The sequence below is a fragment of the Lutjanus erythropterus genome, chromosome 5 (genome assembly GCF_056507025.1).
Source record: "Lutjanus erythropterus isolate fLutEry1 chromosome 5, fLutEry1.hap2, whole genome shotgun sequence".
NCBI lineage: Eukaryota > Metazoa > Chordata > Actinopteri > Lutjaniformes > Lutjanidae > Lutjanus > Lutjanus erythropterus.
The window spans coordinates 10,439,708-10,454,686 of NC_139321.1; the positions used below are offsets into that span (position 1 = coordinate 10,439,708).

A 14,979-nucleotide genomic window follows, 5' to 3' on the forward strand; every position below is an offset into this window, starting at 1 on the left:
CATGACCTGCCTTGATCAGGGGAGACACAAAGGTTTATTCTTCCAGAAGATGAACTGGCAACAATTTATTTAATCTGCTATCTAAAATGTTTATAGAGAGTTTTCATTAGCTTTCAAAGCTTATCCTCCAGAGGAACAAATCCCTGCCAACAAAGTCTAAACATTCAGGTTTGAGTCCTGGAGAAATCTGGAAATAGCCTTATGGGCTTAGTCAGAAAGGTGGAGTGGACACACGCCCAGTTTAACACGGGACTGGAGAGCTCCCTTTTTTTCCTCTGTTTTCTGTTCCAACTGGAATTAACATCAGGAAATTAATCTTGTCTGCATTAACTGTCTGAGGCTGAGCTCCCGTTGCGTGACATGCTCGACCGCGGGAAGGATAGACGGGAAGGAAAAAGTACAGAGAAGAATGAGAGAGCATAGGTCCCCCGCCTCTTTACATTTCAGATTCAATAAAAGTTGAGTAATGGGTTGCGGAGAGCGGGTGGGACTGCGGGGCAGGCCGCGTCGTCCGAACCGACGCTCGGCCTGTCAGCGTGCTGAGGAGCTTTCCATGACTCACTCACTGTGGAAAGTGGCTCCTGTCATTCCTTTGCCTGCCTGTCTGTCTGTCTGTCTGTCTGTCTTTCTCCCATGGTGTTCCTCAGTCATTCTCCTGGCTCTGTCCTCAATAGCACGTCTGCAAACCTGATACAAGCGCAGCAGCTCAGTGTACATGAGGGGATTAGGTGTAAGGAAAGTCCATTTCCTTCATTTATCACGAAAAGTACTCTCTTGCTGAAAAGTCCAGTGTTTGATTGGTCTAACACGATGCCCCGGGCATCGGCTCCTACACTGGTTTAAAAATATACAGTCCGCTGTACGGTATGTTTTTGGTTTTACAGGAGCTCAGAGATAAATAGGAGACTATTAGTGCTACGGTGTGAAATTCTGCAGTTTATTATTTTTTAACCAGAGCTCTGAATGCCTGAAGTATACCACCTGTTACATAATAATATAAAAAGACTGATTACTCCTCTCATTTTCAGAGCCAGTTTCTCTGCCACTATAAAAATGGAGGAATAACAGTTTGGGTCTCATTTTCTTAGTTTTAGCCTCATTATTTATTGGGTACAATCGGATTGTACTCACTGAGTAAATCACTGTGATTTTATTGTATTTGTGCTGTAATTTTAGCAGCTCTGGAGCTTTTATTTTGAAGGAGTGATTGTGTGATGTGTAAAGCAATAAACAGATGACGAAGTTTTGCCATTCTGTGTATCATTCTGGCCTCTTCCCAGGTTGTTTCTGTATGCACGATAATTTTTGTTAAAATATGCTCATTTTAAAGTCACAGTGCGATATTGCACAGGGCAAGATTAGACGGTTAAGGGCTGCATTTACAAAGACAAAACTCAAACAGCCCAGAAAATGTAAACACAAGTCATGTGGTGGAGCTGTTGTTCAGGTCTGCATATCAGCACACTTAAGAGGACCGTGCACATGAACGTCTCATTAGACAGCAAGTACTAATTAATTAAAAAATCCAGGCGTTTATCACTTTGTCCTGAGTCCATGCTCCACTGTGTTCACCTGCTAGCAGCTAACTTTGTCAAAGTGATGTTTAGTGCCGAGCAGGTTTTTTTCTGAAAACTGCCTTCTGTGGCTCGATGTGAGATTGATCACAGCTTCCCATTACATATGTTCATCTGACTGATTGTTAATATAAAAATACTGATTAAAGCGGCTTTGAGGCAGTAAACTGTGAGCCTACGAGCATGAACCCTAAAATCAGGTCAGCAGTTTTCATCACTATGTCATACCAGAAACAGCACGTGTTGATTGTGTGCATTTCAAGCCTTCAACTCAGAGCAATTATGGAAGCCATCGACATTAGACGGTGAAATCATGGCTTTTGTTACGAGCGTATGGTGAGCAGTGGTCTGTTTGGGAACCTAAAGTTCTGGAGATTAGATTTGGAGACAAGATGTGTTGAGGCATTGATAGAAACATTCAGGGCAGCAGATTCCGTCTGGGTCGAGTCATGAGCGGCGTGTCCAGACATGTCCTGAGCACGGAGAGGAGGACATAACACAGGGCCTGATTCCAATCATACACACTGACAGGAAGCCCGTTTTCCCTATATGCTCTCTGTCTTCATTACTCATCCTCTCCCGGTTTCACTCCCCACGTCACTCGTTCACTTCCAGAGTTCCTACGTTTATACGAACACGTGTGGTTCTTTTGTCCTCGGGTTTTGTCTTTCTCTGTGATTTATGGTCAAACGCAGCGGCTCAGGGCAGGCTGTGTGAGGGGCAGGGGTGAAAAAATTAAAAGGGCACCAGCTGTGTGGGGCAGCAGCGCGCTGAAAGTTGTGATGTTTTTATGGTGAAAATTGATGGTATGGTAAAACTGTTTTATTATGTGACACGAAGCACAACAACTACTGTAACTCTGCAATGAAAACACACAAAAACTGTTAATTATTTAAACATTTAGAGGCACACTGAGGCCAACCAATTTTTCTAGCATGTAGGGCAACCTGTGGCACCTTTTTATCATAGTTTTCTCCACTGGAAGGACACTTTAGAGGGCACTTAGTATCATACTACTATCATTTTTGTCAACTGGTAAGGCACACTGGAGGGCACTTTATCATGCTTTGTCCACTGGAAGGACACTTTAGAGGGCACTTTATCATGTTTTGTCCACTGGAAGGACACTCTAGAGTGCACTTTATCATGTTTTGTCTGCTGGTAGGACACTCTAGAGGGCACTTTATCATGTTTTGTCCACTGGAAGGACACTTTAGAGGGCACTTTATCATGTTTTGTCCACTGGAAGGACACTCTAGAGTGCACTTTATCATGTTTTGTCTACTGGTAGGACACTCTAGAGGGCACTTTATCATATTTTGTCCGCTGGTAGGACACTCTAGAGGGCACTTTATCATGTTTTGTCTACTGATAGGGCACTCTAGAGGGCACTTTATCTCGTTTTCTCCACTTGAAGGCCACTCTAGAGGGCACTTTATCATATTTTGTCCGCTGGTAGGACACTCTAGAGTGCACTTTATCATGTTTTGTCTACTGATAGGACACTCTAGAGGGCACTTTATCATGTTTTGTCTACTGGAAGGGCACTTTAGAGGGCACTTTATCATGTGTTATCTACCATTCAAAAGGGTGCTTTTGATGTGTTTTTTTAAACATGGGGGCACCAGGCAGGGCAATCACACCCCCCCGCCCCCCCTTGAGTCCACCAGCGGTCAAATGTGAACCAGGATCTTACTGCCAGCTCCTGTAAAACGACCACAGCTGATGATCAGCGAGCAGGTTGATTTCTATCCATGCAGGTCACCCAGTGGCGGGGCTCCGCGGGGCTCAGTCGCAGCTGTCGTGTCGAACAGTGACCCTGTGTGGAGTTCATGTCATGTGTGGGAGGCTGTGACAGACTTGTGGTTTCTGTGTCTCTGTCTGGGTTGGCCTGCATTGAGCAATCGGCCACATGTTTGGGCTTTGTGTGCAGCCTTTGAGCCGGTGTTTCCTTGGTGTGACTTGCGCTTTTGTGTTAAGGGGAGGTGAACCCTGTGGCCTGCGGGATGCCTATAGCCGAGCTGATTACATGTTCTGTGTGTCCAGCTGTCTGTCCGAGCGAGCTCCCGATGCAACTCTCGAAACACAGAGCGGGGAAAGGAGAGAAGAGTGGGAGCGCCAGATTTCCTCTCCTAATGGAAAACATACTCTCCAAAAAATGTCTCTTTTATTTGTTTCCTCCCTGCTTCCTTTTGCTTTGGCTGTTTTTTTTTAATTGCAGAAGATTCCAGCCCTGAGCGACTTGAGGTTTCTCCCTCTTGTGGTAAATCTGGAGGCTCTTACCGGATCACGCTGTGGCTCAGCCATGCCAAAAGCGCCGCGTCACTTTCGACACAAACATACATCCCACCCCTCCCCGCCACCACAGCTGTGGCAGAGGCAGTCGGCCAGTGGGCAGAAGCCGCAGCTCTCTGCCACAGAGGTACTGCCCTGCCTGCCGCCCCCCCCCCCCCGCCGTGAAGAAGGGCACGGCTCGCTGTTACGGCTCATTTAGGCCGCTGCTATGAATATGAAGCCAATTTCTTTTTTTAATTCCCCAACCCTGATTTGTTTTCTTCATCTGCTGTTCATCTGCTGCTATTTATAGCTTGTATGCTCTTGATCCTACATCCGTCACATGTGTCTGAAACTGGATTTCATTTCTGAACTGTAAAACTCTCAGATGCTGTTGTGTTTATAGCCCTGCTAGCAGCATGGCTCAGTGATCGAGGTGTTGTTTGGTCACCGCAGTTCACTTCAGACTGAAATATCTCAACAACTGTCACATGGATCGATGGATCGATCAAGTTTGGACAGGCGTTCATGCTCCTCCGAGAACAAATTCTAATTACATCTAGTGTTATCATGAGGTTGATGCTTATGGTTTTGATTAACATATTAAGTATTTGATGGATTTCCGTGAAAGTTTGTGCAGACATTCATGTTTCCCTCAGAATGAATTTTAATCACTGTGGTAATCCCCTGACTTTCTCGTGCAGCTCCATCGCCAGGCCAAAACATTAATGTGTCCAGTATTTTAATTAATGAGCAAATACCTTCAAAACTGTTGAGATTCCCATCAACCTCACATGGAAAATATAAATATTGTGACAAAGTTATTGTTATAACAAGATGTTTTTCACATTAAAACAAGATATCTGCATGTTATAATAAGATGTTTTCATGTTATAACAACATACAAACCTATCACCTTATTACAAGAACATTATATTCTGTTATGAAGTGAAAATATACTGTTTATCTTGAAATAACATGAAAAGGTTTGTATTATAACACTGTAACTTATTGCTATAAAAAGGTTAATGTTATATCATGATAATTTATATTCTTATAACATCAGAAGAATAAACATTTCTTGTTATGACCTTGCTATTTATATTGTTATAACATAAAACATTTCACGTTGTAACATGTTGTCTTACATTGTTATAACAAGTTATCACAATATAACATGACATTTCACATTATGACGAGATAAATATAGTTATCTCATTTAGCAGGAAAAGTTTCTTGTTATACCATGTTTGTGTGTCACAAGAAAGTGACAATATCTCGTTATAATGTGAAAAACACCTAAACTTTTCACGTCATTGTACTGATCTGTTTTTATTTTTCTGTCTGGCAGCAATGCGCTGCAGTCGTCTCAGCCGTGAGTATTTAAAGCGACTTGGCAAATGTTAGCATGCTAACACGTGTGAATATTCTACCTGCTACACATCAGCATGTTCATGTGTTGATGTCCATGTCATCACCCTGAAGGTTTCTGAAGAGCCATTTTTAAGCTCATAGTGTGGCAGTGCTTGACATTGACTAGCTAACTCCGAGCTAAAAGAGGTGTAGCCTGGGTGGATCCGAGGCAGGCAGAGTGAAGTGTCTGTCGTGCAGCTAGTCATCTCTGACAGCACCCACCTGTCACTCAAAGTGGGCTTGCCCTTAATTGTGCAGAAATTTAAGCCTTAATATAGTTTAAATGGGTGACTTGTATAAAACAAATGACCCACCCTACAGTTGTCATTAACGGGGAAATTAGCCATAGAGGCCAAACCTATTTTTTGTAGCAGGTTGTAAACATGTTTATCTCTGCTGTAAAGTTGGGTATTTTAACGTTAGGGTCTGTAGTGGGGTTGCCACCTGCCCTGTATGATATAGGATTGCCCTTTATTGAAAAATAAAATGCACTGTCCCTTACTGAATCAATACAGGACACAATTTGTCTGTTATTTTCATGCACACCCTACTGTAATGCGTAGGACTGTGTTTTCACATACTTACATATACATGAGAAATAATAAAACCCAAACCGTTTCTTTAGACATAGTTGAGAAGTATTAAGTCAGAATGACAGGCATATCTGTCACTAAATGTCATTGATAGTTTCCCTGGTTATGGAGACTCAGACGCACATTTATTCATTTTTTTATTTTAATTTTGACAAATACCTTTAGCTCAAGTGTACCTTTAAAAGAGAGAAGCTGTCCAAATACAGACCTAAATAGCAGACAGACCATAAGTAGATCAGTCCTGTCAGTTGGAATGAGTACAAGGCAAACAGTGCAGTTTGTGTCGCCTATCATGGATTGTCTGACGAGGGGAAAGTAAAAGGGAAGAGGCTCAGAGTGGGGTTACTGTGACAGACAAATGTCTGTAATGATCTGATGTTTGGTGGGAAGGTGTCCCTAATATTTGCACATTGAATGTCCAACCCTCGTCCATGGAGTCAGCCTTCAGCTGGACTTTAGAGGAACTGCAGTTTTTGGCACTTCCATGGTGGCCTCACTTTTCAGACCCGAGTTTATCACTTGGTTGTAATAGTTAGCATGTTAGCACGCTGATTTTTGCATTAGCGCTGCTGTGCCTAAGTTCAGCCTCACAGAGCAGTCGGCATGGCAGTAGAGTCTTATAGTCTTGTTTCCTCTACCATCAGTATACAGTGAATCAGAGGACAGCGTGTCTGTTTATGTGTTGAGGGGAGTCGGTGTGTATGCTGGCAGGTGGTGAGTCACACAGACTGAGCTCTAAACAGGGGCACGGCAGTTGCTGTCAATATTTTTCCCCTCGCTCCTCATACCTTTTTTTAGGTTTTGTTCTAAAATACCCTGAACCACATCTTTCTCTCCCGGCTTTACAAGTGCTTGTTTGCCTTTTAATTGGTTTGTGAGGCGCCCCTCCCCTCACAAGGTCCGGCTGAGTTGCCAGGAGACAGACCATGAGAAGGAATTTCAGGACCTCCGTAAATCTATGAAGGGCTAATGCGAGCAAACACGGTTCTGTCATTAACAAAACAGTCCAGTACATTAAACTGCCATTCATCATGTGCAGGGTGTGTTTCTGGGACGTGTTTTAATGTGACACCTGAGGGCTCTGCTCTGTCAACTGGTGGCGCTTTGTTCGACGGCCTCAAACAGAGGTGAAAAATATTCCTCTGGATCGGCCGCTCTGTCAGTGACTGACTGTTTGTCCATCCCTCGGCCCGAGTGACCAGGCGTTTTAGAAATGTTGTGGTCATCCTGCGTGCATGGCCTGAATGTTGGGAAATGAATGGAGGTTTGTTGTGTAGCCACGCTGGGAACAAGTTGATGTGTGTTCCTCTCTAAAGTTTAGAGTTTATGTCACTTGTGAAACCCAGATTGACTGGTTTGTATATGCGGGCGAAGGGAACAGACTTGTTTATCTTCTGCATGACGTAATTCTGTGATTAGCTCTGGGTTTTTATACCTCCGCTCTGTGTCTCGCGCACACACAACCGCACAGTCTGATCCCAGGCAGACGCTGCAGCTGACCTGAGACGAGGCCCATATGAACTCAATTTTCTCCCACAGACAGCCAGAACAACAAAAAAACAACAACAAAAAAATGCATGCATGCTGACGTATGCAGATAGGAAGGAAATCAATAAAAAACAAACAAGGAGGCAGAGCGGCGAGATGAAAGGAGGCTCGGAGGGCTGGCGGATGGAATTTAGCACATCTGTTACCTTGGCAGGGCTCTCAATCATGTGTGATGTTGTGGAGGCTGAAAAGATGGCCAGAGAGCGGCCATGTAGGTTCTCTCCAAGCTCGCTCACGTGTTTTTCACCCGTGGATACAAAACAGGAGAGGATGTATTTATTTCTGTGTTGTTCCAAAGCTGCACAACAAAAACACACAAGGAAAGTTGTCTTTTGGGACATTTTTCATAGTCGAATGTATAAAGTTTGCTATTTCCTGTCCTTTTCCACTTGGTCAAGAGGAATTTAGAGATTTTTAATGAAATTGCTTTACAGCTCTTGGACATTTCTCTATTATTCATGCGTTGATTTGTGTTTACCACAGTTCTCAATAAACACTTCTGGTATGTGTTGCTCAACACATTATGAGCTTTGGTAAATCACATGGGAAAATATCTCAGTTGAACAACAACTGTTTTTACTGCCCTGAGACCAAACGTAATTAAAGGGATAGTTTGTATTATTTGAACTGAGGTTGTATGAGGTACTCAATACTCACCGAAAGTCAGTGTATTAGCAACAGTAGTTGTCGGTCGGCACAACCCCAGTTTGTAAAAGCAGAGAGGAGCACCAGCATGAAGCAAAAGGTCATTTAGACACTTAAAACAGGACCACCTGAAAAATATTTTGAATATTTTCACAGTTTTACTTTACTGTCAGACAGCCTTTTCTGACGAGAAACAGATGTTATCTACGCCAAATATCGCTCTCTCCAAACCAACCAACCAAACTCCATAGGTGAAATCTGTCATTTTACTTTTCAGAACACAGGAGCTCAACTTGATCTCTGAGATTGTTTGTGGTATTGTGTAACTTTGGTGAATCCATTTTTTTGGATTATAAAGCACCAACGTCACACAATAACACAAACAAACTAACAGAACGAGGCAGCAGGATCCCAGCAACTCGTGTGCTCTGTGAGATAAGATTACTGATTTCACCTGTGGAGTTTGGTTGGTTTGGAGAGAGATTTGGCTCATATAGTGGTGGTCTACCATCAGAAAAGATTGTCTGATGGCAAAGTAGAGCAGTGAAAATATTCAAAATATAGCCAACACTTAAGCTGATATAGATTTTCTTTAGATGGGCCTTTTTGAAGTGGCTAAAATACCTTTTGTTGGTGACACTGTCCACAGCAGTTTATTGCTTAGCTTCCATGCTGGTACTCCTCTCTACTTCTTCAAACTGTGGACATATCAGCCAGTTTCTACTGCAGGTAATACACTATTGATAAGCATATGATCCTATATCAAATAATGATTAAGATTTTGTTGTAAATAGTGACATATTTCTGTAAAAAAAAAAATCACTACTATGTTTTATGGCACTGTTTTATCTTGTGTCTGATTTTGTATTATTTCTTCTTCGTGTTTTTATGCTGCCATCTTGGCCAGATCTCCCTCGCGCAGGAGCTTTCCAAAATGAAACAGGGCTTCACTGGTGCATTAAATCAAAAAAACAGAAGTCTGAATATTTCAGAAAATTTACATAATTTTTTCTTCATCTTTCATCCAACTTTCTCATTTTAGATCTTGAGGCCCTGACGTCCACTTGGACAGAGTGTGCGGCGCGGTGTTATTGTATCCCTGTTGCCCTGAGACAACCACTCAAGACAATGATGTTTGCCAGTAACAACACAATCTGCACCAGTCTGCTTGCCCCACTGTTTCTTTTTCGACCAGTAAATTACATGGAGCGACAGCCACATCCCTTTGAGTGAATCACGTTTGGACAAAAATAACAAAACTGGCAGCAATAACAAAACTGTTTTCCTGCCTGGTGATTATAATTAGAGTTTGGTACACACCAGCGCTTTTAGATCTCACCGAGTTTGTGTCTGGAATTCCCCTCATGCTGTCATAATCACACGTTACACGCTCAGATCAAGAGACACCCCTTATTTATTTTCACAGCTTTGTTAAAACCATTAATGCACGCAGGCACATTCAGGCCGCAGAGTGATTCATGAAGAGTGCGAGGGCGGAGTGCTTTTTCAACCTCATTACCTTTAACCTCTTCCTGTTTGTCTCACAGTTGCTGCGGATGGTGACGGTGTCTGAGAAGCGCTGGAGGGCCCGGTCGCGTGGAGCTGCAGGTGCAGGCGGAGTGGACGGGTGGAGCGACGAGGGAGACGAAGGATTCGAGAGCGGCGACTGCGATGATGAAGACGAGTGTGCCGAGGTGTCGGGGCTGGGGCCGCCACCGAGACGCAAACGGTTACGCATTTTTGCAGGTTAGAAACACACAATCAGAGTTTTCAAAATAAACTTTAAAGGAGTAGTTCAGAATATTTGATATGGAGTTGTATGAGGTTCAGTGTATTACCTCCTGCTGCTCTGCACGCTGCCAGTTTGGAAAAGCATAGAGGAATACCAGCACGGAAGATAAGCAATGTACTGCTGTGGACAGGGTCAGTTACAAAATGTATTTTAGTCACTTAAAAAATGTCCACTTAAAAAAAAAATCATTATTTTCTTTTTACACTATATTTAGAATATTTTCTTTGAGAGGAAACTGCTGTTCTGTAAGACACAAATTGAGCTCTCAAAACCAACCAAACTCCATAGGTGAAATCAGTAATTTTACTTTGCAGAACACAGAAGTTCCTCGCCTTGATCTGTAAGTTTATTTGTGTTATTGTGTGACTTATGTTTTTTAAAAGGTTAATTCAGATTCACCAAAGTCACACAATAACACAAACTAACTAACAGATCGAGGCAGCGGTAGACCTGCAACTCCCGTGTTCTGCAAGGTAAAATTACTAATTTCGCCTATGGAGTTTGGTTGGTTTGGAGAAGACCATATTTGGCTTCTATCACAGTGGTTTCCCATCAGAAAAGACTGACTGACAGCAAAGTAAACAATGAAAGCATACACTTGAACTAATATTTCTTTTAGGTGGACCTTTTTAACATGGTTAAAATATCTTTTGTTGCTAACCCTGCCCATATTAGATTCCATGCTGTTACTCCTTTCTGCTCCTCCAAACTGGGGGTGTGGCAACAAGCATCTGCTGTAGGTAATACACTCACTATGGATAAGTACCTCATACAACCTCACTTCCAATAATGCGAACTATCCCTTTACCAGCAACTTCCGTGGTTTCAAATGAGGTGCTGCATTTACGTCGATAACTTAAAATTAACTTAAATTTACCTTTATGAGATGGGCTGTGAAAATATGTTGGGCACAAGCTATTAAGTTGTTTACGTTTAAGCCTGCTAACCAAACTGGAGCTGTTTACTGTCAAACTGGTAAGTGCTTGAATAGGTTTGGCTTCCTCTGCAGTGAGTCACAGGAATCACAGTCCAAACACAGGCAGTGGGCACAGCAGAGAGGTGTTTACATGACTACTGTACATGTTGACACCACCGTGACACTATGCAGCAGGAGACGTGAGACTTCCTCAGGTAGCCGCCTCACCTCGACCTCTTGACCTCCCCGCCGTCAATCCCTTGGAAACAGTCAGACGCGGCTCTCCGAAAGCCAAACAAAGAACAAATGAAGCTACAAACTGTTGGAAGAAAAGAAACCAAACAGAAAAGTAGGGAGAAAACAGCCAGGGAGCAGGAACAAGGGGGTTCGATACGCAGACACAAAGCCAGCGCAGCTGAGCAAACACGGCAGTGGGAGTAGTCCTCCTGTCGGGGATGTTGTGGCAGAGATTTGGGTTCACCGGGCAGGGAGCGGGAGCAGGAACCCGGGGTTAACGCAGGAATCCTGCAGGACCATCACTTCCAGCAGGCTGGGCCGTGAGAGTGTGATGCCCTCTCTTGCAGACTCCTGTTACTGTACAGTTCTGCTTCGATACACAGAGTCATTATACTGTCTCCTCGGGCTCACAAGCTGCTCAAGTTGACACAGCGGGAAATTAAAGCGCCCTTTATAGTCTGACCTCCGCCTCAGTCTCAATATCCCCTTCATTTTCCCTTATCTGTCCTGTGAATTAGCAGATTAGATGTGCGTTTAGTGTGCGTGCTCCTCATGAGTGTGTGCGAGTGCGTCTGCAGGCACATAAACGCCCGTTTGCGCCTGTTTGTACATGAGCCAGTAATGTTTACAGACCTTGGAGAGTCCCTTCTCATTGGCAGACACCCAGATAGCGGCTGATAGCCTTTGATGACCCAGCAAAACACTGACCCAGCACGGACGCTCAGCCCATTTTGGTCAAATAGGGGAGCAGGGCTCAAAGGTCAACCTGCAGAGCATGAGGGCCTAATGGGCTGCCTGTCCATGCTCCGCCGCACCGAGATGGACGAGGCAGATCTGGTTTCACAAAGCCTGGACGCTGTAGCACACACACACACACACACACACACACACACACACAAACACAAGAGGCAGGGAAAGGTGACAGAAGCCACAACAACAAGGTGCAGACAGGACAGAGGCAGGGCTGAGACCCCCACACAGCCGGGCTGTCAGCCCGCCGACCGCACCAAGGATGTTCCCCAACGTCTGTTAATGATTGATCTGTCTGCGCTCATTCTCCGCACGGATTCCAGAACCTTACGATCAGTAATGCTGCTCACCCACAACACACACTTCCCCTCCCGACCATACAAGCTCCACATCGCACATTCCCCAGAGCATTCCAGGCCAGGGGAGCTATTCCAGGACAGCCCCACCACCCCCACCCCCCTGCTCTACACCAACCCCACCCCTCCAAAGTCAGACGAAGAGCCAGGCACTGGACTGGTTACAGCTCACACACCGGACAGACCACTCACTGACCTCTGCGGTGACGTGTCTGCCAAATTAGTCAAAAAGGATAACTAAAAACTTTTTTTTTTGTAAATTGGTGGCGGTGGTGGTTTTAATTTCCAAACAATTTGAAGCTGCAACAGTTTCGTGTACCATTCTGGTGTTTGGCTTTAAACAATTTGTCTTGCAGAACACCAACACACCAGCTATAATGAATTACAACTTCACACATGTGATAGGGCATAAAAAGCACATGGTGAGACTCTGATGATGGTCAGATGATCAAATTCATTCACTTATATGTACTATATGAACATTGATTAAAGCAAGCCTGTGTAACTGTTTCTGAACAGTGGCTGCTGTGGCCAAAGGTTTCAATTATGTGATAATGTTATGTGGTAAAATGTAGGGTGACTGTAACCCAAGTAGGAAAGAGTCATAAACTCAGCTTACTGACTCAGCAATGTTATTTATGCAGCAATATCCACCTAAAGTTAGCTAACATTAGCTAATGTTAGCCACCAAAAGCTACTGGCAGCATCAAAACCTTGAAGTGTTGTGAATTGGTTTGAAGGTTTTTTTTATGTTACATCTAAAAGTCATTTTATTTCATTGTATTTGTTTATTTGACAGGGACAATGCACAGCTGTACCAGAATTAGCTATAAGCTAATTTTCATCTGAGAATAATATCTCTGCTATAAAAATAGATAAATAAGTAAATAAATAAAAACTGTTATAGCACACATTTACACATTTTCAGATGGGTGAATGAAGGTCTATTACATCATCAAAATTATAGGTTATGTATTTATTATGTAGTCAGAAAATACCTGTTGTATTCAGATGGAGATATGGAAAAAAAGATCCGCCCACTGAGGCTCCCTTACATGGAATTTTATTGGCATATCCACAAGAGACAAAAATTAAAAAACCCACGAATTACAGAGAAAGGAATACCAGCTCGCAAAGCAAGATTTTTATTGTTTCTTCCAAATAATATATCTCTAAGAGTACGACCCTTATAGATCATCCTGAGATATCTACTGTTGATAAAATGTTGTTTGATCAACCAGAGAAGGTGTCTCTGAGTTCGTTATATGATGTAATGGGTGGCATGTCTCCTATAAATACTGATGAAGAGACATGGGAGGATATTTAGAGTCATGCCAACAAGTTATCCTCGGACAAAAGCAATCCAGTTACCCCTCACTTTCTCCTTTGTCTCAGATGTAAGGCTGAAAATAGGTGCCTGTGGATAAATTACAGAAGAATTAGTCTGAAATATTATGTGAAATGGAAAAAAATATTTTATAAAGATTTAGAAATAGATCCAATGTCTTTGATTTTAGGTGCCGTAGCCAGCAAAAGGTTCTATAATGTTATGACATTTACTGCTAGAAATAATTTATTACTACAGTGAACTGGTGATAAAGGCCCTTCTGTTAACGACTGGCATCAAGTTACATTTGAGTCGGTCCATTTGGAATATCTTACAAGTATTTTACATGCCAAAGTTCACTTCTGCAAAGTTTTTGCAGCCCTACCTGAATTATATTGGAGCGGATTTCTCCTCCATCTTACAAAGAGTCTCCTGAACATAAACTCTATTCTTTGAATATCCTGCAACATGGACTGTTTCCTGTAACCTCCTGTGTTTGTTGATCTGAGCTGTTTGTTTGCATTAATATTGCTTGAATGTTTGTTTTTATTGTTGTTCTTGTGGAAAATAAGAAAATCCAATAAATATATTGTGTGGAAAACACACAAATTACATTATATACAAATACATGTTAAGAAAAACAAACAATACATCATCCTCAGAGCACATAAGAATAACATCAGGCCAGTGGTTGTCATATCTTCAACATGGCTAGATCTAACCTGAGGCACCACTATATTCTAAAGAGGGCGTCCCAAAAACGCCGCTGGGCGCCGGTTCAATCCCGCAACCAGCAGGATAAATCTGGGTGGGGAAAGTGAAAGAGCGGTGCTTGCCCCTCCCTCATTACCACCACCGAGGTGCCCTTGAGCAAGGCCCTTAACCCCAACCGCTCCAGTGGCGGCAGGTAAGACTGTGGTTGTATTGGGCAGCTTCCAGGTGTGGATATGATCAGAAAGCAGAAGAAAGCATCGCTCTCAGTGAACCTTTACTGAATAAATACCGTTTAAAAAGAAAAAAGGAGGGTGAGAGATATATAAATATACCTCCAGAGTTCACAAACCGTAGTCCACAATCACCATAGTCAAGCTGATAAATCCATAGTGTCTCTTATATAACCCTCAACATCACAGAAACGGTCTGATACTAAAATCCTCATTCAGACCTCTTGGTGAGAGAGTAACCAGTGTATAAATCCAGAATAATTCTCTCCTCAAGAGCAGAGAGTCGGTGTCACCACCTCTACAAGGGTATTTAACTCGATGCCAGTGTACCTGAGAGTGGGTACTTTGTGTTGGGCTTTAGTAAAGTGCAACTTTACTGGCTACTGGAGATGGAAAAAATGATCAGGCATGAAAAATAATTACGTTATATAATCAAGTATAGTCTTGCAGTAATGAGTGTTTTTAATCCTGTAATCAGTGATGCCATATGACTGTTTCACTCACGATGAGGGCTCACCTGTGTTTCCGTCCTTTCATGCACACCTGGTCTGTGACTGTGCAGCCTCTGTGGCAAACAAAGAACCCGCCACCATCGCTAAAAAGCTGCTCA

General features: G+C 43.0%; 1 protein-coding gene across 1 annotated transcript in view; it reads left to right on the forward strand.

Annotated features, from left to right (window-relative positions):
- Positions 1-14,979, forward strand: part of gpc3 (glypican 3) — a 169,969-nt gene that overhangs the window by 136,059 nt on the left and 18,931 nt on the right. Inside the window, exon 7 of the mRNA XM_084718753.1 lies at positions 9,595-9,793. Within this exon, the coding sequence (XP_084574879.1) occupies positions 9,595-9,793 (199 nt within the window). The remainder of the gene's footprint in view (positions 1-9,594; positions 9,794-14,979) is intronic.